Source organism: Mastacembelus armatus, chromosome 18 (genome assembly GCF_900324485.2).
Source record: "Mastacembelus armatus chromosome 18, fMasArm1.2, whole genome shotgun sequence".
NCBI classification, from domain to species: domain Eukaryota; kingdom Metazoa; phylum Chordata; class Actinopteri; order Synbranchiformes; family Mastacembelidae; genus Mastacembelus; species Mastacembelus armatus.
In genome coordinates, this window is record NC_046650.1 from 9,757,546 (window position 1) to 9,782,411 (window position 24,866).

A 24,866-nucleotide genomic window follows, 5' to 3' on the forward strand; every position below is an offset into this window, starting at 1 on the left:
TCAATTTAACTGCAGTTTTTGTAAATGTGACATCATCTGGATCCCAGGAGACACTTGTCCTGTCTGAGCTGAGTATACTGTTAAGGACTTCTATAGAGGGGAAGACATAGGGACTGGCATGCCAAAAAAAAAAACGCTAGTCATTCCTTCTACTCAGCAAGCCCATTATCTACAACAACCTCACACACTCACGGGCAATTTAGAGTCACCAATCAACCTGACATACATGTTTTTGGACAAAGTACCATTTCAACTTTCAGATACTGGTTAAGTGTTTGTGCAGTATTATATTCAGCACATGTAGCCTACTGTACATAAAACACTGCACAACAACAGACAATGACAAGTATTTCCTGACCCGACTATTATCACATTACTGAAAACACTAAAGGGCAAAATATATACAGTAATAAACTGGGCCAAACATACCTTTATTTTTTAAATTTCTCTCTTTAAAAAAAATATCCATAATATACTCCTCTGCAGAGATATGCTCCAATGTGCTCAATAATGTAAATAAACAATTTTGAACAAAATGCTTCCTGACTTTTTGCAGCAGTCTATGCAAATACAGATATTCCAACACACTGGCAATCCAAATATAACAAATGACAGCATGGCGTTTAACAAGCATCCCAAATTATGTGCAATAAATCAGACACAACCGCTGACATGATGAAACAAAGTGGAGTAACAGTAGAAATTTTGCTGCATTTGTTCATGTGAAATGAACCGGAGACAACTGATACAAAAACTCTTCAACAAATGAAAACAGGGAAAATGTTTGAGTAAGCAGCACCAACAAAAAAAAAAAAAAAAAAAAAAAAAAAAAAAAAATTGGGTAGAGCAGAATTCAGGCATTCTCCTATGCAAAAACCTTACCATTAAGTTTATCACCATATCTTCATTATTTCTGCGTAACAGCCACTGCGTGTGTCCTTCAACCCAATGCCAGGGTAAAGAGACTCAGTGAAGGTGGTGTGCTCCCTGTGGAGCAGGGTCATGGTGTCAGAGATGCTATAAAACGACAGCGTGCCTGCTTCATAATCCAGGTATACACCGACCCTGGAGGGCTTAACCTCTGACACTGCCTTGCTTTGAGATTTGTGTTGGAAAGTACAGCCACTTGAGGAGCACTCTAAACTCCATGACAGGTTGTTCTTTCCAAATTCTGATTCATACGATGTTCTGCTGATGCCTTTGTACGACACCGCCACTGACCAGCCTGGACCACTTGCACTGACCTCCCAGTAACACCGCCCTGACAAACCCTGTCTGCACAGCACCTGCTTGATATTGGTGGTAAATCTGTCTCCGTGAGCACAGTAATAATTCTTATAATCCCCTCTTGTCACCCGCCGGTATTCTTCTGAAAGGGACAAATATATGTTGACTGTGTTCTCATCCAGTGTTAGAGGATAGCAATCTAACAGGAGAGCAAAGCAGGAAAAACATAATCAGTATAAATAATTGTACTGGTACATTGTGGCACTGTGCTTAAAGGTGTTACTCACGGCGTAAAAACTCTTCTCTGGTCTTCGGCACAGGTGGCAGAACAACGTTGATAGTAGACACTAACAAAGAAAAAGAAAAACTAATAAATACCTTTGGACCTGACCACTATATGCTTTTCTTATATCTCTCAGGTACCTTCGGCAGCGATCCTTGGCCATGTTTTACCCACAAGACTCTCTATGTTGTCTCTCAGCTCAGAGACGCAGCCAATCACAGTTTTCATCGACTGTTGAGGACGAAGAACAGCAACAGGCGGCAAGTCTGGAGATTCACAGGAGGTGGAGAGAGACTGGAAAGTCTGGACAGAGACCAGAAGAAAGAGCATTTCCATATTATACAACTTCATACTTCACTACATTTAAGTGGCAAATATTGGGGTTTTTACTGCATTTGTCTTGACAGCTGTAGTTACTTGTTACTTTTCAAACTACAAATTTTCATAGCCTACCTGTACAGTATACTTTGGTAATTTGAATTAGGATTTTTTTTATAAACTGATTATAAAACTGAAAAGAGTTTTTTGTCCTCAGTTCATGAAGAGCTGTCTTTTGAATAAATCTGGACCAGAATGACACTACAAACAGATATTTAGATTATGATGCACTGCGGCAGATTAAGCCACCTACAGTATATACAGTAGTTAAAATTAATGCAATCACAGCATTAGGGTTCAATGTAAAAATGAATGCACTAGTATTAATGTGCTAACACTGACAGACCTAAATGTTTCATCTACAACTGACTTGCTGGATGTAAAAACACACACAATGTGTTGAAATTATGTCGATTAAAAAAAACAATGTAAAGATGCAATTTGCATTTTTTCATTTTGGTCCCATCAGTAACAGATCACCAGATAGTTACAGGTTGCAGTGAAAAAACAATTTGTATGCTCTAATACCATTGTACCACTGAGAGCATACTCACTAACTGCATCTCTGTTTGGCACGGCAACTGCAACGCTGCTGATCGCAAGGCACTGCAAAGAGTAGTGAAATCTGCTCAAAGGATTATTGGCTCCCAACTCCCCTCCATCCACGACACATATCATAAACGCTGTACAAACAAAGCCAAGTCCATTGTCAAGGACGCCACCCACCCAAATCATGGTCTTTTCAGCCTACTCCCATCTGGCAGGCGATACAGGAGCCTGCGTTCCCGCACCAGCAGGCTCAGGTACAGCTTCTTTCCAGAGGCTGTAGCACTGCTGAACAAAACTTCACCTCCTGTCTAGCATTTGCACTTTAAGCTATTTCTAGTAACCTGTTTACATTTTACTATTTGCACTGTTACATGTTTACATTGACTGTATTGCACTGTTTATCAGTTTACATTACTCCTACACTGTTTCACCCAGGACTTGCACTGCTAACACCCCATACTATACATTATATATATATATATATATATATATATATTTTTTTTTTTTTTAATATTCCATAGCCTGCCCATATACCCGGGCAATATATTGTACATATATATTAGTTATATTAGTTATATGGTAAACCTGTATTTATTTATCTATACACTGTACATTATTCATCTCTACTGTCTACACAACCATACTCTACCTGCACTTAGTACTTAATGCTTCTTTGCACTTCTGGTTGGATATCTACTGCATTTCATTTGCTCTGTACCTGTACTCTGCTAAATGACAATAAAGTTGAATCTAATCTAATCTAATCTAATCTAATACGGTCGCCATCTGGTGCTGCTGTCAAGCTTTGGCCAGCAGGTGTCACACTTCATTTAGCTTTAAAACTAACTGAGCTGAAATTGGCACGTCATAAACTTCTACAGTTACTGTGAATGTGTTGACTGATATAAAGATTATACAGAGTAACAGAAACACTAAGAGCAGAAAGATTAAGGTGCTCCACATCACACTGAAAAGTGTATTGTACCTTAATGAAATGGATGTGGTCATCTGTATGAGAAAGTTGTTGCAGGTCAGTGTGTCTCCTCTGCAGCTTAGAGATCTCCTCCTCCAGCTGCAGCTGCAGCGCTTCAGCCTGAGCCACTGCCGTTTTCTCCTGACCTTCAATCAACTTGGTTGCCAAAGTGCGTTTTGCCTTTATGAAGGAGATCAGTCCATCAAAGATCTCATCACAGGACGCCACTGCAGTCTGGCTACAACACTGTTCATATTTAAAAAACAAACAAAAAAAAGTTTTAAAAACGTTTTGTTTACAATATCTGCTGTTTGGGTGGATCTGCTGCATAGAGCTATTTCTGCATCCTGGTAAACAGTCAGTCATAAGGCAGCACCAACATCCGGACTACATGCAGTTGTGATGAACCCCCCTTTTCTTTAAATACAAGCTTCTCATAAAGAGAATCACAAAGTAAAACCATACATCTGTAGTGGTGACTACTGTGACAGAGCCTGGCACATACTGATTCCACACCTTGAAATCCGTCAGAGCTTCAGTCAGCTCATCCAGCTCCTCTTCCCTCGCTTGGAGTCTCTCCATGACTGTATTTTGTGTCACAATCAGTTGTTTCTAAAATGATTAGTAAAAAGTAAGTAAATGATTATTTTGCAATCATATCCGATCTTATAAAAAATGTGAAATCTAGCTTCCTGTTAACTAGTGCTGTTGCGTTTTTGTTCCTACCTGCTCCTTTGCCCTCTCTGCTGCAGCTGACAGGGAGCAGTGGCGCCTGTGCTCATCTATAGTGCACAAATAGCAGATACACATCTTGTCTGTCTGACAGTAGACTTCCATCAGCTTGTTGTGTTTCGAACACATCTTTTCTTGCAGCGGGACTGTAGCTGAGACCAGCTGGTGGGTCTTTAGCACAAGAAAACTGTAGTGAGGCTCGAGGTGAGCTGGACAGTAAGATGCCAGGCACGTGAGGCAAGACACAGTGGCTTTGTTCCGGCTAGAGCCGCAGCAGAAATCACAGGCAACATCGGCTGGACCGGCACAGGCCAGAGGAGCAGAGGGAGAAGTCTGGTGACTGCTTGCCCTCTTTAACACCTCCACAACCTTGGGATGATAAAAAAAAGAAGACTGTGCATTTATCAAGTCCTCAAAATCATCTACACTGGATATTCTGTGTGTGGAGATGGACAGACAGAGAGAGATAGATCCCATGATTCCTCAACAAAACTGTAGCATCTCAAAAACAAACACAAAATCAGATTATTTGATAAAAATAAATAAAGTTAGGAAGCAGATTAGTAAAAACAAAATAAATTCTCTTACAGGTCTGGAACACAATAATGAAAAAAAAAAGGACCACATGGTGTAACCTAATTATTCCAAAACCACAACTGTGTATAGTAATATATAGTATATAGTAAATAGTAAAACAAAGATCTGAATATAGTTACAACATTGTCTCCAGATAGAAACTTCCTCACCTCAGCCAGCAGGTTGTTCCTGTGCACCACAGGCCTGGGACTGAAGGTCTCCCTGCACTGAGGGCAGCTGTACGTCCCTTTCTGCTCCTGCTGGTCCCAGCAACTCTCAATGCAGCTTTTGCAGTAACTGTGTCCACACTGGATGGTGACTGGCTCTTTCAGCAGCTCCAGACATACTGAACAGCAGAAATGATTCTGGTCCAAATCGGCGCCACGCTCCTGCGTCCCCTCAGCCATTTTTGTTGAACTTCACATGTGCGCACCCGAGGCGGAGCTTGCACAGCTGCACACCTCCAACAATCAGAGCGCATCTGTTGTAGTTTACTTATAAAATAGCGCATGGTGCCACCTACTGGATCAATATTTTATTGCTTGTCTTTTCTTTATACACAAATTGTCTCCAAACATACCATAAAAGTATTAGCAGCCAAATGTAATTGAAGTAAACGAGGTAAAAGTAATCAATGGCCATCCTCTCACTAATGTATTTTAGATTATTGGATGATATTTATTGATGCATTATTGTGTTCATCACTTTAATGTTGCAGCTGGTGAAGGTGGAGCTAATGTTAACTAAGGTATAAGATTATAAGTCAAGTTGTTTTACATACTGCTGGTCACCTTGTGAATTTCCTCCTGAACGTCAGTAGTTTTATGATTATACTTTATTTAGTTTAATATTTCTGAATCTGAAAAGTAACTAGTAACTGTAGTTAAAAAATAAAAGTTGCAAAGTAAAAGTACAATAGTTTCTTCTGAAAAGGTGAAGAATGAAGTAGCAGAAAATGGAAATACTCAAGTAAAGTGCCCCAAAACAAAGAGCTGTACTGCAGACTTTAAAGTGCAGGTAATCAAGTCGGTAGCTGAGACAAAGTTTGGAGCGACAGTCGACATTCAGACGACCTGAGAGAGGAGGAGGAGACGCTGGCAAAGAATATTATTTGACTGTGTTTATTAACAGCAACAGTGGGCATGGATGTTAGTTTGCCATGTTTTCTCAGAGTATGAAAATGTTTTAGGCTTTGGAAATCGTATATTTTCTGAATAAAACATCTTGTTTTTAGTAATTTTAAAATAACGCACAATGAAACAAAGATGGGAAAACACTACAAAGCACACAACTTAATAAAAATATACAAAAGCCATTACACTATAGAATATATATATATATATATATATATATATATTAGCTTTCTAAGATAAATTTTTTTCTCAGACTAAAAAAAAGTTTGCTAATTGATTATAAGTGTCACAGTACAAGTGAGAGTACAGTACAGTACAGTAGCACAGTACAGTACTCAGCTGTAAATGGCTACTTGTTAAACTAACAAAAATCCAACAAAAACATTCAGCATTTCACAATCACAGAAAGTGTCAAATAAATTGATGAATATAGATAATTTCATTCATGAGCCCAACTAGTAGCATTTCACTTTGATATAGAAATAACATGTGATCATCAATCACATCTCAAACAAATATACATTTTTTCCCTATACTATTGATATTAACAGCTATTACACTGTGATCACTAAACCTTACCAAGGTCTAAAATAAGAAGCCCATTGTTCTCTTGTTGTTTCAAACATGAGTTGTATGTTTTACATTAAAAAAAAATCAGCCTCTTTCTTCTTTTCTCTGTTTTGCCTGTGCTTTATTCAAACTGGTTCCAGACAGCATCAGCTGTTAGTTGAACAGCATCCATTGGATTTTCTGCTACTTCAGCTGCACTATACCCTATCTTACTACCCTTTACTCCTCCTCTTTCAGCAGCAAACAAAACTCTTTCTTTTATTCCATGTGTTAACGCAAGTGCTGCAAAATCTGAACTACTCTGAATCTGAACTGGTGACTTGTTAAAAACTGATGAGAACATTCCTGCCACACCCAGCAAAGCTCCTAACACCAGACCTGTTGTAACACCTGTAAATCTGATCAATAACCTTTCAAACACACTTTTTGTAGCTTTGTTTCTTATCTTCTCCCGTGACATATTTGGTGATGACTGTCTGATGGTCTCTTCTTCCATCTGTATTTCTCTTTTTACTGCTTGTAGCATCTCATTAGTGTAGTAGTTTTCATTGTTTGCGTTAATTATCTTGTCAACTGTTTTCAGTAGCTCTGACACCTGAACCTGATTGCTCATGTAGTTGTACTCTTTGTTCTTCCAGTATTTATTATCAGTGACAAGGCATCGGCCTCCACACTTCTTCACCAGATCACTCAGTTTCTCATTCCGACTGACAAACTCCTCAATGTTGATCCTTTTAGGGAGCTGGTCACCATGAGTGAAGACAACCACAGCATATTTCAGAGCATCTTCAGAGAAATACTGACATATTTTAGTGATGACAGCCTGCTCCTGCTCTGTGAACTTCTCCACTTTGAGCACAATGAGAAAAGCATGAGGCCCAGGAGCGCACTCTGTGATACACCTCACTATCTCAGGCTTCAATTCTTCCTCATTCCTCCTTGTGTCAAAAAAACCAGGAGTGTCAATCAAAGTGATGCTTCGTCCATTGACAGATCTGGTTTCTGCTTCACATGTTCTTGTTCCAGAGTTGGGAGAATGGTTTGTCTTGAACAACTCCTCTCCAAATATGGTGTTAACCAGGCTGCTTTTCCCAGCACCAGTTTTTCCCAGCAGGACGATCCTCTTTGTAAGTGATGCTAGAAGAGAATATGTTAAATACAGTCCAGTGTTTACTTTCTTTTTAAGGAGTAATGTCTTCACATTTCCACCCATGTTTCTTTATAGTTGGCTAAATTGGTTGAAAACAACACAAACACTAATAATTGTTTAAAAAATATACAGAACTATGAACGGTGTTGAGCAGTTACTGTTTTCTGTAAATAAGGGGCAGATATAAGTCTGTACTTTCTGCTCCTTCTGTTCATAACATTTTGTTTTCTATTGTTCATTTGTATTGTATTGCATATTAAATGAATGAAATAAATTATGAAATGAAGAAATGAAAATGAACTAGACATTTTCTAATACTGACAGAATAAACTTACCAAATTCATACTTCATTATGTTCAATTCAGACCAAATATATATCAGATATTCCATCAAAAAATTGGAAGTGCAAAATTGAAAAAATTGTGATTTAATATCTACACCCACCTTGGTCTGTCTGGCAAACATCTTTTGTAAACCCTTTGTGTTGCAGATCGTCCTGGACAAATTTGACGACCTATAGATACAAGGAAGCATTGAACCTAATATGAATACAGAAACATATGTATTGCAGAAATCAGGTGTTTCATGTTCAACAGTTTTAAAAATACAAACTATTATACTGGCTATTACTTACAAAATAATTAGTGGTGAGATTCACATTAAAGTCTGCAGCTTTTTCTTTAAACCAATGGGACAAATGCTACTACATTTCGTGCTACAGAATAGTGTTTCCCTGAGAATAGACAGTGTATCTGACACTGTACATTCCCATTACCTCTCCAGAAACTCTGGCATTAGGTTGGTCCTTTCTAAGACCAATGAGGACCATCAGTGGTGTTTTTCTAGCTCAGTTCTGTTCAAATGCTAAACTCCACCAGTAAGAGACAAGGTGAGGGTGAATACTCAGTTTTTAAAATATACATAGAGATAGATTACTCATTCTGAAGGATGTAGGAATAGTCTCTGGGCTCTGTGTTAAAAGGAGACATTCAAAAAATAACAGAAACAACCATTTTTTTATGTGTTTTATTTCTAAAAGCATATTTATAAAGTGTATATGTAATATGTATGTTTTGATTGGCATTGAGCTACTACATCAAACTAGACACTGTAAAAAGGGAAACTGCATAAGTTGGAAAATACAACCTTGACTGCATGACAGTAATGTTGTATTAACCTGGGCTGAGGCTGTGAAATCCTGGTCTGGAGTGGAGGTGGTGATGGTCGAGGAGGTGTGAGGCTCTAGGCTGCCTTGGACAGTGATCACCAGGGGACCATCTGCAAACTCCACAACATGCTTGGATTTCTGCAGGACTCTTTGTTGATCTAGGACAGAAAAAAGTGACATTTATTATTGTACATATGTGAATCACTGTTCTTTTTACACAAATCAGATTTTCTCTTCCTTTATTCCTACCATATATTATTGGAAAATAAAGGTCAAAAACTAATTTTGGACCACAGTAGCCCTACGTTAGGCTTATATTTTTAATGAAATTCACCAGCCAACCCGCTGAATGTGGATGGATTTAAGTTGTGGCCTGTAACAACGCTACTTTGATACTTTGGTTTTCAAAAGTGGAAGTCAGGTTGAGAATGGCTGGTGTAAAACCCAGCCAAGAAGATCTTTTACTGCACCCTGTAGTGAATTTTAAATCAATTCCCAAAAACAACATTAGACCAATACTGTGATCAACAACTCTCTAAACTGAGTGTCAACTTGCATTGTTTTCCAACACTATACAAATTACCACAGTAGGTCTCTTTGTGATAGCTGCATACAAGTATTGTGACTTTAAACAGAGGATTCAGATATAGATTAAGGACAAGAGCGAGCTTTAATCTACACTTGGGAGGGTTAAACCAAGAAATGCCACAAATTCTTCTCCTCTTATGGTAAACAAAACAATACCTCAACAGCCTAGCTGTATGACAACAGATCATCAGCTAGTTAGCTATAAAACAATAGGTCAGAATGTAACTATGCTATTATCAGATTTCTTTTTAAACTATAGAAAGATTTAAAGAACGATGCATATGATACTGGGTGGAAAAGATTTTATTTATTATTTAAAAAGGTGAACCTGGGACATTGAGAGGAGTTGTCCACAATAAAGTCTTCACCTAAAAATTCATAAACAAATTCAAGATTCCTATTAACATTCCATACAGGTCATTTTTCATCTGTGTTGAAAAGTAAAATTAAATAATATTTGAAAAAAAACAATATTATATATAACTATTGCAGTAATCTTTTGATACATGCTAGAGTATAATTTCTGGCCAACACCCTGTTGAAGAAACTCAGCACCTGAAAGTGACAACACTGGCAGCACTGTCTCTGCTAGTTTCACTTTCTCAAAAAACAATCAAAAAAAAATCTGTTTCCAGATAACAACCCATAATGGTATATTAAAAAAGTATACTATACTTAAATAGTAGCCTATATTTATATTACTACGGTTACTATAATATAGACTACTGTAATAGTTAACCCAAAAACCTTACAGCTGTTTAATGAGAGGCCCCATAGACATTTGATCTAAACACCTAAATATAATAGTTTATATTGACAAAAGCGTCTCAACCAACATTACCCGACAATTTACAATATAAATCAATTTCAAACATGAACTGGTCATTTATGGACAGTGTTTTGTCACCTACCTTGTTGATCCTTGAAAAGTATACAGTAGACATTGTCTTTTACGCTCCTCAGGACACATTCACCTCCACCTGATTTGCGACGAATACGAAAATAATTTTCTATCACCCTCCTCTGCTTTTTGTTCAGCCGGTGACTCTCAAAGAAAACAGGATGTTGGTGAATATCATCCATCGACCTCCTGCGAAAAGGCGAATAAAGCTAAACACTGGCTTTGAAGAGTGGAAACATCTGATCAGGATCAGGAAGAGTCTGACTGTGTTTGCAGGAGAATGTGGCCAGATGAGCCGCAAAGACAGAAACCGTAAAACCTGCAGCTGAGTGGCCACTGTTGCGCATCATTTCTTGTAATTACGGTACAGTTGGTGTAACGGATTTCAGAAGTGGATATTTCAGGTGCCCTACCCACAGTGCCTTTTGAATTAAAATTGAACAATGGAAGCTGAACCTCTTCATACCTTTCTAGGGAGTGTTTTGTCTCTGTGATAAACAAATTAATTTTAATTAATTCTTTAATTCCTTTTTGCTGGCAACATTCACACTTAGCAACAGAGAAACAATAGTACAAGTAAACAGACTGGAAACAATAAGATCTGTGAGTGTGGCAACTCCTTTCCTGTAAATGTGGACAATTATCTAAGTTTATTTTAGTCACAAAGCAAAAAATTGTTTTGAGCTTTTTGGCTGATTGACAATAAAATATATGGGATTGTCAGCCCTTCTCTTTAAAAGTGTTTGTGAAGATTAAAAAATGTAAAGCAACTGAAATGATGTTGGACCAATAAGCTCTTTTATTGTTTCATAATACATTGATAACCAAGATACAAATATATACAGAAAATATCCAAAAACAGAATATCAGTACCTAAAGAGGATTAAGCTGGAGGACTCTCAGGGCTTTCTAACTTTAGAAAGATCCTTCAGATGTACAGAAAATATGACCTAAAACAAATCAGTTTCATAACATGTTATCAGTTTTATATCTCCCTGTTAATAAAATGATTTGAAAGCAGAAATGACATATTATACATTATTGAAACAATTTATATGTCACTGTGAACATCTTTTAGCACATTTGCTGTTTGTTTTTTATTCAAACGGGTTCCAAGGATTGCATGCTCTTTCATACAGACCATTAAGTCTGTTCATGACAGTTTCAAATGGTCTGTAATGGTGGTTGAGACACAGGTGGATGTATTTGTTCTGCTACCACATCTGTAAACTCTTCAAATACTTGTGCTGCTTCTGTCAGCTCTGGCTTAGAGTTTACTTTCATCATCATAGCTAAGACAGCTGCAAATACTGCTACAAGTGCCAGGCCCGCAACACCTTGAATCCATGTTAGTGACATCTTATCCCTTTGCTTGTTAAAGACGTTGATTTTGGCCTGCTGTCTGATCTCTTCCTGCGACATGTTTCCTGATGAATGTCTAATGCGTTCTTCCTCTCTCTGTATTTCCCTCTCCACTGCTTGGAGCATCTCGTTGGTGTAGCAGCCTCCATTGTTTTCCATCACTAACTTTTCTACAGTGTTGAGCAGTTCTGCTACATGAAACTGGTTGCTCCTGTATTCATCCTGTTGTGTTTTCTTCCAGTATTTATTATCAATGACATGGCACCGGCCTCCGCACTTCTTCACCAGATCACTCAGAGCCTCACTTTCTTCGACAAACTGCTCAATTTTCATCCCTTCAGGGAGCTGGTCACCATGAGTGAAGACAACCACAGCATATTTCAGAGCATCTTCAGAGAAATACTGACACATTTTAGTGATGACAGCCTGCTCCTGCTCAGTGAATCTCTCTACTTTGAGAACAATGAGAAAAGCATGAGGCCCAGGAGCGCACTCTGTGATACACCTCATTATCTCAGGCTTCATATCCTCCTCAGGCCTACCTAGGTCAAAAAAACCAGGGATGCTGATCAAAGTGATGATTTTTCCATTGATAGATTTGGTTTTGGCCTGATATTGTTTTGTTTCAGAGTTGAGAGCCTTGTTGACTGTGAACTGTTCCTCTCCAAATATGGTGTTGGCCAGGCTGCTCTTCCCAGCCCCAGTTTTTCCCAGTAGGACAATCCTCCTAGTGTTTGGCCCTATAAAGAAAACAATGACTGTATTAGTGCAGCAGTACAGTTGTCTCTTGGTAGGTAATTTGTCCAAAAGTTTTTTTCCCCCACTCACTCACACTTATTATGCTATAAAAAATATTATATAGTGTAATAGAGCTGAACATCAAAAAACTTTGGTCACAGAATATGATAATCCACGAATACTGGTTGGTTAAAGCTTGTTTAAATTTAGTTTAAATTGACAACTACCTGAGATCATTTTATAATAGCAAATTTAAAATGAAATAACGTTCATAAAAGTAACTACAACAAACATGACAGCACCACACTGATTTTGATTTTAAAAAGATAAGTATTATTGCAAATTGTTGACAGAAGCTGGTAGAAATAATTAGATCTTACCGTCCATGCTGTAAAAACAGAAGTCAGTGAAAAACAGTATTCGGATCCAGGAGATGTCTCAACTGCAAGTCTTTTCGTTTGTACTCTTACTATGACGTGCCTTTTGCATTGTTAGTTCTACCTGTCTGACTTGATTCCTGGTTTGAGCCAAAAGGATTAACAGGTACTGCCCTTGTTTTAATAAAGTACCTTAATTTCTGTAGAGTCAACCAAGGCTTTTGCACACATTCTAAAGCTTGGGAATATACAAACATACAAATATCTGGAAACATGTAGTTGTAAATATGTAACATCCACAGTTGAAAATGACACATTTGTTTACATTTTAATACAAAGGTACATGTTTTTAAAATTACTTAATTTCATTTATTGATTGATTTATTAAACAATGATCATATTAAAAAAATCACATTGAAATATACATGATGTAGCTATGACATCCCACCTACCTGTACTATTTCAGGATGATACTGTCTTTCTAACCAGTTCATTTTTTGCTTCTAACCAAATATCACTTATTAAATATGTGAAATTAAATTTGTCACTGGTCTCCATAGCAATGACCGGATGTTCAAATAAAGCAGATTGCAGCTGGCTAAATGACGAATGAAATGAAATATAGACTAATAAACTGTATCAGGCTTTTGTTTTTGTGGAAATGAGGCCACCTGGATGATGGGATAAATGATGGTTTAGCAAAAATAAATAAATAAAAAGACACTTAGAAATACATTTGATTTGATAATTTATTGAAGAATGATCCATTTTGTAACAAAGACAATGTCAATAATAAAAACAAAATTTACCTCACAAGGTCCAGATTTCAACATGAATTCAAAAAACAGATATTTAACATATTTATTTCTCCTTTGTTGGTATTTGGTTATGATGGAAAAATATCATATAAAACATAGGATTTACAAAAGTCATACCGATTACTTCTAAAACACAGCAAACATTGGTTAAACATTCTCTATTAGATATAACAAGCCCAGACTTTAATGTGAACCTTTACCGATAAGTCAGATAACGTGAAAACATGAATATAGGAGAATAGACTTTTTAAAATTATAAACTATATGTCAACTGCACCAGTTTCTGCCAACATCTTATGGCTCCTGATGTTTCTTAGCTGTACCTGATGGTGTTGATGGTTCTGCTCCCTTTGGTGCATCTACGTTTGCTACTGTATCTGCTCTTATCCTGCTGTTGTTCCTATTGCTGTTCATAATCTTAATGCCACAATGGTGTCATTACCCTAAGGAAAGCTCTCAACATTACCACTGTTGTAACGCCTGCAGCTTTGATTAACTGGTTTCTAAAGACAGTGTTTTTAGCCTCACATTTGATTTCCTCTTCTGAAATGTTTGGAGAGGACTGTATAATCTGCATTTCCTCTTGCTCTATTTCTGTCTCCACTGCTTGAAGCATCTCACTGGTGAAGCACTCTTCATTGTTTTCCATCACCACCTTGTCAATTGTTTTGAGTAGCTCCTCCACATGGACATTGTTGGATCTGTATTCATCCCCCTCGTTGCTCTTCCAGTATTTATTATCAACAACTTCCTGCCTGTTCCCACACTTCTTCACTAGATCACTCAGAGCCTCACTCCCACTGACAAACTCTTCAATCCTCACTCCATCATCCAGTTGATCTCCATGAGTAAAGACAACAATGGCATGTTGGAAGACTATCTCAGTGAAATACTTGAGTATTTTTTTAATGAGATTCTCTTCTTGCTTTGTGTATTTCTCCACTTTAAGCAAAATGAGAAAAACATGAGGCCCAGGAGCACACTCTGTGATGCACCTCAGTATCTCAGGCTTCATTTCTTCCTCTTTTTTGTCTGTGTCAAAGAACCCAGGAGTGTCGATCCACATAATCTCTCTTTCACGGACAGGTTTTTGTTTTGCTTGACATTTGATTGTTCCAGATTTGCCTGAATGGTTTGCCTGGAAAGCAGACTCTCCAAATACTGTGTTGCCAAGGCTGCTCTTCCCAGCTCCGGTTTTTCCCAAAACCACAATCCTTGTTGTTCTCACTGTAAGAAAAAAAATTAATTACTCTGGTTTATTTCTGGAATTGCTAAGGACGGTGGAGTAATTACGTATAGAGGACTGCATTGCATTTTTGCTGCTGCTACAATAAAAGATCTTATTACATATTTACTGTATTAAATCCAGGGATTTTGCACAATAAAATCAGTTTTAAAATATGTGCATTTAGTGGGCTTTTGTGTCCTAGTTGCTAAAGTGAATCATTTAAAATGGACTGCACTGGGGCATGACGATTTTAAAAGAATGTTAGTGATTTTTAAATTATCCAATTCATATCACTTTCCAATAAAGGTTAACAAAAATCATGAAATTATTAAGAAAATATCATTAGAAGCTGTTTGTATATGTATTTATATATACCTTCAGAGGCTTGAGTGTGTGTGCATGCTATTAACAGAGAACTTATAAGAATAAGAGACTTACCACTCATGTTTCCAAAACAAAAAATAAATCAGCACAGGGATATAACATTAGGCAGATCTCGAAGATGTGTTTTCTTTCGTCTTCCTCCTCTTTGCCTCTTGCTGTTTCTCTTCCTGTCTGACTTGTTTCTCAGTGGCAACTGAAGGGAATGAGCATATCACACAATGGACGTTCTTTTTTTATATAAGTGTATTAATATGCACAAAGCTTGTTATGTGCCAAGAAGCTAAGATACGTGCCAAGAAGCTAAAATATACAAACAATTGTTTTATTCTTTTAAATGGTTGAATAAAAATATAACTTATACAGACATCTGGCACAGCATGTAGTCAAAATTCAACAATAAATCCTCCTTCATGAGGTTGATTCAATTATTTTGAAGGCTGCAGTTTGTGCTGCTGTGGAACTGTAGCATTGTAGAGAGAGGTGCTTCTATTATTTAACAGCATTGCTGATATAAAAAAGGGTGACAAAATAACAGAGACCTAGGTGTAGCTAAACTGTCAAGTGAGTGTATATATATAACTCAGGTGGATTTGGCCACTTATGACTTGTCGTCACTTCAGTCATAAAGCAGCACATTATTTCTTATCTACTGAGCACTGGGCATGTTCTTTATTCCACAACTCTGATGTAAGAAACATGATAATAAGCCAGCGCTCTCTCCATCTTCAATGAGGTGAGACCCTTGTGCAAGGCACCGAACCCCCAACTGCTCCCCAGGCGCTGCAGCAACGGCTGCCCACTGCTCCGTGCGAGTGTTTACTGCTGTGTGTGCACTTTGGGTGGGTTAAATGCAGAGGGGAATTTCGAGTATGGGTCACCATACTTGACAAAAATAGTCACTTTCACTTTCAAGAACATATCCTTGTCAAACCTGTTCTTCTCACATAAAGTCCCATCATTTGACACACCTGTACAATATAACAACTCAACACAACAGCCCTGCTATAACATCTTTCTTTACAAAGCTCCTAAAGTTCAGTTTTGATGACGTTGACAGACATCGTTAAAGGCATTGTTGTACTGGACTACATTACCCATAAAGCTGCTTTCAACTATAGGCAGAATATTTGAAACACCTGTTGTGCACAATGACCACAGTACTGAAATATAACATGTAACTGACACCTCTGTGTTTGTGTTGAACAGAAATTGAACATTACTAACATCATAAAATTGATTGCAGAACAGTTGTACGTTAATAGATAAGAAAAAAACTATCACAAAAGACTTGAGTATGATTTATTGTTTTATTGTATATTGTACATTTCCAAATCATCTCTGTCCCAAATGAACATCCACCAGTTCCATATTATCTCATTTCAGTGAACAATTTTCACACAAGTTATTCTTAGTGCCCTATGCTGGTATTCCTCCATCAGAAAATAATTTCATGATCTTGGAAGTCCAAGTAAAATAAGATACAAAAAATTGTGGTATTGTGATATAACAAAATGATTACTGATTACTTAGATCTGAAATAGTCTTCAATACGTTAACTTTAGCTTAGATTTGTTGTTTTTAATGTTCTATGTAAATACATTGATTATGAAGTATGAAATGCAGTATGAGAACCTTTTTTGGTTATCATGGCAGCACTACACTTTATCGGTCGACTTAGATTTATCAGTTGTTAGATTTTCTACAACAACGAGAATAATACCAGTGAAAACACAAGCATCAATATTATCCCAAACAATAAGAGAAGGGTCCCAGCAACCTGTATTTGGGAATAAACTGACAACAGTAGCAATAAGTAGAAGACGACCACAAGCAATATGATCCCACGTTGCTCTGAAATAACTTGTGAAAGATCTTTCACCCAGTTTTTAAACTGGTTTATTTTTTTTCTTACCCACCATACTGCTGCAAATATTATTCCTGCTACTGCGGCTAAAGCTCCTGTTAAAGCTCCTGCTATTGCAGTTAATACCAAGACTGCTGCTGATGATGCACCTGCTACCGCAGATGCTACTGCTGCTACTACTCCTGTTACTGCAGACCCCAACCCCACAAGAGCAGCTGCCACCCCTGCTCCTACTCCAAACAGCCATGCTCCTAGTGCACTCGGAAAGCTTCCAAATCCACTTGTTTGATTTGTGCTTTTTGGTTCTTGTTTACCATTTTCTCTCTCCTCTCCAGTCTCCTTTGATGCATTTTCTTTTTCTGTTTCTTTAGGTTCTTTATCAACTTCATCTGCTTCTGTTGTAGATTCTTTTTTCTCCACCTTTTCTTCTTCATTTCCTACATCTTCTGTCCTTTCTTCAGTTTCTGTTTCTTCTGTTGCTTCTTCAGTTTCCTGTGATGCATTGACAGCTGACCTGAAGAAAGCTTCTGAAAATGCTTCTGCTGCAGGCCCTGAAAGTTTCATCCTCACATTCTTGGAGGAGACACTGTTTGTCTTATTGTCAGTGTCTTCTTGTTGCAGGTGTCCTACTGATGTTTTGCTGCCCTCTTCCCTCTTCATTGCTTGCAGCATCTTATTGGTGTAGAAGGTGCCTTTGTTTTCCCTCACCATTTTCTCTATCGTGTTGAGAAGCTCTGCCACCTGGAGCTGGTTGCTCCTGTATTCACCCTGTTCTTTGTTTTTCCAGTATTTGTTGTCAAACACGTAGCACCGGCCTCCACACCTCTCCACCAGAGCACTGAGAATTTTATTCTGATGCACAAACTCCTCAATCTTTTTTCCTTTAGATAGTTGGTCACCATGGGTGAAGACAACTGCAGCATAGTTAAAAACCTTTTCAGAGAAATACTGGCACATTTTAGTGATGACAGCCTGCTCCTGCTCTGTGAATTTCTCCAATTTAAGTACAATGAGAAATGCGTGAGGCCCAGGAGCGCACTCTGTGATACACCTCTGTATCTCATGCTCAGGTCTGTCTGTGTCAAAGAGACCAGGTGTGTCAATCAAAGTAATTCTTCTTCCATGAACAGATTTGGACTCTATTTGACATTCACTTTTTCCACCAGTGAGAGTGTGATTTATCTTGAACACATCCTCTCCCAATATGGTGTTTGCCAGACTACTTTTTCCAGAACCAGTTTTTCCCAGTAAGACAATCCTGTATCTTCTTAGCACTAGAAAAGAATAATTATATAAAATTAGTCTTATGCATTCGTTTTCAGCTTATACTCTTAATTTACCACGTGAAGTTTGGAAATGGTTTTCAATTTAAAGAGACACATGCACATTGATAGCTTGCTTATGGTGAAAATGAGTATTCACAATGCAAAAAACCTCCCTCTGAACTTGCTTTTGTCAACAAATTTTAGTGTGGTAATATATTCTTCTTCCCTCAAAATTAAGACTATGTCTAGCAATAATTTGCTTGGAAGCACAGGAATAATTGTGTCTGTCCCAATATGTTACCTCTGATGTTTTTCCCAGGTCCAGCTGTTCCTGCGATGACAGCTGACAGTGTCTGGACTAGAGAAGCAAAATACGTAAGAGTTACATTAGTATGGGGTCAGGGTAGAGAGAAATGCCCGTCCTCAGTATATGCTATTTGTTTTTGTTCTTTCAGCTAAGCTATTGAACAAAATGACACAAATGTGCACCCTCTATTATTGTTTTCCAACAATGAACACTTCTTACCTGGCACTATGGTTCCACTCCCAGTCACCCCTTCAAATTCTGGTCCCAGTGGTGTTTTAACTTTCTGTGTGTTGTTTGCTGTGTTTTCTGCTTCAGATGTTATCTCTTTTCCTCTTCTTGTTGCTACTATGATTTCCTGCAAAACTATATCCACTGGTCCCACAAAAGCTTTCTTCAAATTGACCGATGACCTCATAGAGCCCCTGTTACACTTACTGATGGTCTCTTCCTCTGCCATGTTTCCAGATGACTGTCTAATGTTCAGCACCTTGTTCAGTATTTCCACTTCTTGGACTAGAAAAGACAAACAACAGTGTAAAGTGATTAATGTTCGTTTGTGTCAGGATCTGGCTTTTCTATTCATTTGTGGAGTTCCAGAAATAATGCACGCAGGCATTAATTGTCTAAATAACAAGAAGTAAAATTGGACTTAATTGAACTTTACAGTGGAGACCGTGAGTTTGCACAATACAATGTGCGTATATGTCCATTACTGTATTAGTGGTGACAATTTGACAAAGCATTGCCATAACTGAGAACAAGCACCACATTTATCCATGTTTTTTTAAGAAAAGAAAGTGAAAGGGTGAAGCCTTGCACACATTGTGTGGGTGAGAGACAGAGAGAGAGAGAGAAAGTGAAAGACAGAAAACAGAAAGTAAAATACATTTATATCATATAAAATTATATAAATATAAAACCCCTAAGCAACAGCTTAGATATGGACAACATGGACTATAATGGTAAGATGTTAATGGCCAGATAAATAACACTGGCTTGATGCGTCACAAGTATATATTAAAAAATGGCTCTTCCTTTCAGCTGCATGTTTCATTAATACTGTTTCCATTTTCTACCACCGATATGCTTCCAATAGTTAACCGACAGGATGCTGCAAATCGTTTTAGTCAGTTTAGTCATTTTAGACACTTTAGCCAAAATTTCCGGAAAATACCTCATAGTTTATAAATTGAGTAAGAAATATGAACAAACAGTAATGAAACTCAGGTAATTTCAACTTACCAACCATGTTGTTCGAGCAAAATCAATATAGACTTAAATTGAACGAACACCCTGCGTGTATTTGTCCCCTCTGCAAAGTCTCTGCTTCCTCTTTTGATTTGCTGCCTTCACGTGCTGTCGGGAATCTGACATTTCCCTTGTGAAGTCGAACGAAAATAAGGATGGCGGATTGTAGACTTCCAGCACTTGCTCTGGTTCATCAAACAGCAACGGCATTTTTAATAACATGCCAACTGTAAGTAGAGAGCACATTACAGCTGTATAAAAAAAATTATCAATAGCTAACAGCAGCTGAATGGTTAAAAAAGGAATTATTTATCATTCGCGACAGAACCTTCGGTGCTCTCCGTCATGATGAAAACGTCACAGGTTATCCCAACTCATGTATCCAAATTATTTCCCAATTTCCAAGTGGAAATTACGACTTGAGGGGGGCACATTCATCACAATCCGATAGCACGTGAACTATCGTAGAGGAGAGGATGTTGGGGATTTCATTCGTTGGCTTGTGATCAAAGAAGAAACAATATGAGACTGCCACCAGGTGTTCAAAAGTGATATTACAAGGCGTTTTCTCCAAGCAAGAGGAGCAACAGAACTAATATACTCTAATATTATATATATATATATATATATATATATATATATATATATATATATATAAAAATTCCCGTCTCACCCCTATGGGTGGTGTGTCTTCCTCAATCTCGGGTCCTCTACCAGAGGCCTGGGAGTTTGAGGGTTCTTCGCAGTATCTTAGCTGTTCCTAGCACTGCGCTCTTCTGGACTGAGATCTCTGATGTTGTTCCTGGGATCTGTTGGAGCCACTCTCCCAGTTTGGGGGTCACAGCCCCGAGGGTGCCGATTACCACGGGGACCACTGTTGCCTTCACCTTCCACATCTTTTCTAGCTCTTCTTTAAGCCCTTGGTATTTCTCCAGCTTCTCATGTTCCTTCTTTCTGATGTTGCTGTCACTTGGGATCGCTACATCTACCACTACGGCTTTCTTCTGTTGTTTGTCCACCACTACTATGTCCGGTTGGTTAGCCATCACCTGTTTGTCGGTCTGTATCTGGAAGTCCCACGGGATCTTAGCTCGGTCATTCTCCCTCACCTTTGGAGGCGTGTCCCATTTTGACCTTGGGACCTCCAGCCCATACTCGGCACAGATGTTCCTGTACACTATGCCGGCCACTTGGTTATGGCGTTCCATGTACGCTCTGCCTGCTAGCATCTTACAACCTGCTGTTATGTGCTGGATTGTCTCAGGGGCATCTTTGCACAGCCTGCACCTGGGGTCCTGCCTGGTGTGGTAGATCCCGGCCTCTATCGATCTTGTGCTCAGGGCCTGTTCTTGTGCCGCTACGATCAGTGCCTCTGTGCTGTCTTTCAGTCCAGCTTTTTCCAGCCACCGGTAGGACTTTTCGATATCAGCCACTTCTTGTATCTGTCGGTGGTACATGCCATGCAGGGGTTTGGCCTGCCATGATGGTTCTTGCTCTTCGTCCTCTGCATCGGGCTTCTGTTGCCTGAGATATTCACTAAGTATTCCATCGCTTGGGGCCATCTTCCTGATGTACTCATGGATCTTGGCCGTTTCATCTTGGATGGTGGCTCTGACGCTCACCAGTCCCCGGCCTCCTTCCTTCCTCTTAGCGTACAGTCTCATGATGCTGGATTTTGGGTGAAGTCCTCCATGCATTGTGAGGAGCTTCCTTGTCTTGACATCAGTGGCTTCTATGTCCTCTTTTGGCCAGCTTATTATGCCAGCGGGGTATCTGATGACCGGCAGGGCGTAGGTGTTGATGGCTTGAACCTTGTTCTTCCCATTTAGCTGACTTCTTAGGACTTGCCTTACCCTCTGTAGGTATTTGGCTGTGGCTGCTTTCCTTGCGGCTTCTTCCTGGTTCCCATTTGCCTGTGGGATTCCAAGGTACTTGTAGCTGCCCTCAACATCCGCTATGCTGCCTTCTGGGAGTTCAACTCCTTCAGTCCTGACAACTCTCCCTCTCTTTGTTATCATTCGACCACACTTGTCCAGTCCGAATGACATTCCAATGTCGTTGCTGTATATCCTGGTGGTATGGATCAGTGAGTCGATGTCTCGTTCAGTCCTGGCATACAGCTTGATGTCATCCATGTACAGGAGGTGGCTGGTGGTTGCCCCATATATTTATATATATATATATATATATATATATATATATATATATATATATATATATAAATAATTAACTAGTACATTTATATCACATTAAAATTAAACATTACAACAAACAATAAGAGAGTAGACATTTTTTTATGTTTCACTTTATTATTTTCTATTTAACTTTGTAATGCTTGATAATGCAGAAAGAACTTTTTTTGGATGTTGAGCTCAGAGTTCAGACATTAAGTGATATTTTCAGGTTATCAACAGGAAACAGTGGCCAGTATTTTAAGTGCAGACAGAAAGACAAGTTTATCTATGAACGCTGTGGGGAATGTTTTATCTCTCTGGTTTGGGGTTACAGCACCGCACAGGAAAACACATGAAACACATTGCCCAAGAAATTAGAAAATAAAAAAAGTTTGAAATTCACATGAAATGTATAATAAAAAACATAACCAGGTTGATGATTAATTATAGATTAGGACAAGATTTTCATGAGGTCTAAAGGGAGACCTAAATTTTAAATGATAATTCTCTGTCCCCCTTTTTCAAGACTCACATTCTGTTATAGGGTTTGTCTCTTTTCTGACTTTGCCAGTGTTAGTCTGTCAAAAGCATTCTTTGCTTTATCTAAGACAGACTGAGCTTCACTCTTGACGGCCTCTAATGCCCTCTCTGCTGCTTCCCATGGTGTGTCTGCTCCATCAGCTGCATCATATCCTGTAAGAGCTCCTTTCACTGCACCGGTTGCAGCACATGCCAATGGAACTGTGCCTAGGAGCAATCCTGTTGCTGCTACTGTTGCTCCTGCTGCTCCTCCTGCTAATGTTCCTCCTCCTCCTCCAAACGCTACTGCTGCTACAGCAGATGCTGTTTTGGATGCAGCTTGTTGTAATTTTATTGACTCTGAAGACTCAGTTAAAATTTGAGTAATTACTCCAACCATCACCACAACACCAAACAAAGCTCCCAACAATGCACCTGCTGTAACACCTGCCAATCTGATCAACAGCCTTTCTAAGACGCGGACTTCAGCCTGCTCTCTGATCTCTTCCTCCGACATGTTTCCTGAGGTCTGTCTAATGGCCTCCTCCTCTTGCTTTATTTCTTCCTTCACTTCTTGAAACATCTCGTTGGTGTAGCAGTCTCCATTGTTCTCCATCACCATCTGGTCGATTGTGTTGAGTAACGCCTCCACTTGGACCTGGTTGTTCCTGTATTCATCCTTTGGATTTTCACTCCAGTATTTATTGTCAAAGATGTGGCACCGGCTGCCGCACTTCTTCACTAGTTCACTCATAAACTTATTCTGGTGAACAACGTCCTTGAGTGTCATTCCTTCAGGGAGCTGGTCACCATGAGTAAAGAGAACTGTGGCATATCTTAGTAACTCTTCAGAAAAGTACTGGCATATTTTAGTGATGACAGCCTGCTCGTGCTCTGTGAACCTCTCCACTTTAAGCACAATGAGAAAAGCATGAGGCCCAGGAGCGCATTTTGTGATACATCTCAGTATCTCAGGCTTCAATTGGTCTTCAGATCTGTCTGTGTCAAAGAAACCAGGAGTGTCAATCACAGTAATTCTTCTTCCATTGACTGATCTGGTTTCTGCTTGACATCGCCTTGTTTCAGAGTTTAGAGAATGGTCGATTGTGAAGAGTTCCTCTCCAATTATGGTGTTTGCCAAGCTGCTTTTCCCAGCTCCAGTTTTCCCCAAGAGGACAATTCTTGTGTTCTTTGATGCTGAAAAGAATAATATCCATCAGTGCTGTGCTTTTCCTTTGGTTATTGTCACATATAAGAAGATGCACATAATCTCAACTAGAAGAAAACTGTCACTGATCAGAAATCACATTAAAATGGAAAGGAGTTAATGCTAATAAAATAGCTGCATTAGCATAAAGTTAACGGATGGTTTCAATACATAAAATGAGGCAATTTTTTCTCATGGCACCTCAAACCACACATCCTGTCATTCAGAGATGCTTATACAGTATGTACAGTTTTAAGAATAAATCAATAAAGAGAGAGATTATGGTATTTAGAGATATTTTCTTGTTTTGAAAAAGTAAATTAAAAAAATAACTTACCATCCATGTTGTCAAAAGTGAAGCAGTTGTGGTGTGAGAGTTAGAGTGACAAGACCGTCAGTGTCAGTATGTCAACGTTTCCTATAACTACCCTAAGTTTGTGCGCCAGTTTCATTTCCGCACTTTGTTGAGCAATCAACCTTTTGGCACAGTGGACAATGTGGCAGACTTTCTAACACCTTTGATAGAAACAGTTCTGCTCCTCTTGTAGTCTGAGGTGGTTTGATCTTTTTCAATGAACCAAGGTCTTGAATATTTGAATCAAACACCAAAGACATTTGTTTTTTGTTTTCATAGAACTGACAATCTGAAATCTGACCAAACCACACCCAAATTTATTAGCTCAGCTAATAAAATTTATTACCCAGATTAAACAGTTAAAATTTAATTTAGCTACGTGTTGTTCGGCCATTAGCAAAAAAGGGGGCGGGGTGACAGAGGTTAACCCATGTTTCAGGGATCAGACCCTTTTTTCTAGGTAGTCCTAACTATCTCTGAGCTACACAAAATGACTTGGTGTCTATTTAAGGTACAGCAGCTGTACAGAGGTCAAAATTTGTTGTCAAATGTCTACATGTGACATTGTATTGTGTATTGTGCTCTTTTTGGTAAGTAAGTGCTACCCTTCATTTGCGGTCCACAATGTCAGTAAAAAAAGTGCAGAATGATGGTTTCCTGACTCTGCTACATATCCTGGGTGTATGTTTCCTGTTCACACCATCTCACAGTTGAATTAGATTTTCTCAGTTATCTTTCTATGTTGTAATCACAATCACAGCACACACCACATTCCTTTGCTGCTTATTGGTT

At 38.7% G+C, this 24,866-nt stretch overlaps 6 protein-coding genes across 6 annotated transcripts; all 6 read right to left on the bottom strand.

The window, feature by feature from the left end:
- Positions 1-363: 363 nt before the first annotated feature.
- Positions 364-5,139, bottom strand: LOC113123301 (tripartite motif-containing protein 16-like). Its single transcript, XM_026295222.1, has 7 exons — positions 4,889-5,139; positions 4,137-4,511; positions 3,927-4,022; positions 3,423-3,656; positions 1,651-1,813; positions 1,515-1,574; positions 364-1,426 (listed from the first exon to the last, which is right to left on the bottom strand). Exons 1-7 carry the CDS (start codon positions 5,123-5,125, stop codon positions 894-896), a joined length of 1,698 nt encoding a protein of 565 aa, XP_026151007.1. The 5' UTR covers positions 5,126-5,139; the 3' UTR covers positions 364-893.
- Positions 5,140-6,054: 915 nt separating this feature from the next.
- LOC113123305 (uncharacterized) lies at positions 6,055-10,487 on the bottom strand. The gene is made up of 4 exons (XM_026295235.1): positions 10,239-10,487; positions 8,749-8,897; positions 8,016-8,085; positions 6,055-7,558 (listed from the first exon to the last, which is right to left on the bottom strand). Exons 1-4 carry the CDS (start codon positions 10,408-10,410, stop codon positions 6,543-6,545), a joined length of 1,407 nt encoding a protein of 468 aa, XP_026151020.1. The 5' UTR covers positions 10,411-10,487; the 3' UTR covers positions 6,055-6,542.
- Positions 10,488-11,123: 636 nt separating this feature from the next.
- Positions 11,124-12,822, bottom strand: LOC113123402 (GTPase IMAP family member 7-like). Its single transcript, XM_026295432.1, has 2 exons — positions 12,709-12,822; positions 11,124-12,330 (listed from the first exon to the last, which is right to left on the bottom strand). Exons 1-2 carry the CDS (start codon positions 12,713-12,715, stop codon positions 11,393-11,395), a joined length of 945 nt encoding a protein of 314 aa, XP_026151217.1. The 5' UTR covers positions 12,716-12,822; the 3' UTR covers positions 11,124-11,392.
- A 796-nt stretch (positions 12,823-13,618) lies between these two features.
- Positions 13,619-15,323, bottom strand: LOC113123445 (GTPase IMAP family member 4-like). Its single transcript, XM_026295528.1, has 2 exons — positions 15,190-15,323; positions 13,619-14,750 (listed from the first exon to the last, which is right to left on the bottom strand). The coding sequence occupies exons 1-2, from the start codon at positions 15,194-15,196 to the stop codon at positions 13,942-13,944; spliced, it is 816 nt and encodes a 271-aa protein (XP_026151313.1). The 5' UTR covers positions 15,197-15,323; the 3' UTR covers positions 13,619-13,941.
- Positions 15,324-16,416: 1,093 nt separating this feature from the next.
- Positions 16,417-19,974, bottom strand: LOC113123294 (uncharacterized). The gene is made up of 4 exons (XM_026295210.1): positions 19,814-19,974; positions 18,791-19,084; positions 18,566-18,622; positions 16,417-18,273 (listed from the first exon to the last, which is right to left on the bottom strand). Exons 1-4 carry the CDS (start codon positions 19,818-19,820, stop codon positions 16,835-16,837), a joined length of 1,797 nt encoding a protein of 598 aa, XP_026150995.1. The 5' UTR covers positions 19,821-19,974; the 3' UTR covers positions 16,417-16,834.
- A 2,134-nt stretch (positions 19,975-22,108) lies between these two features.
- On the bottom strand, positions 22,109-24,441 carry LOC113124889 (GTPase IMAP family member 7-like). The gene is made up of 2 exons (XM_026298048.2): positions 24,057-24,441; positions 22,109-23,709 (listed from the first exon to the last, which is right to left on the bottom strand). The coding sequence occupies exons 1-2, from the start codon at positions 24,061-24,063 to the stop codon at positions 22,532-22,534; spliced, it is 1,185 nt and encodes a 394-aa protein (XP_026153833.1). The 5' UTR covers positions 24,064-24,441; the 3' UTR covers positions 22,109-22,531.
- Between the last annotated feature and the right edge of the window lie 425 nt (positions 24,442-24,866).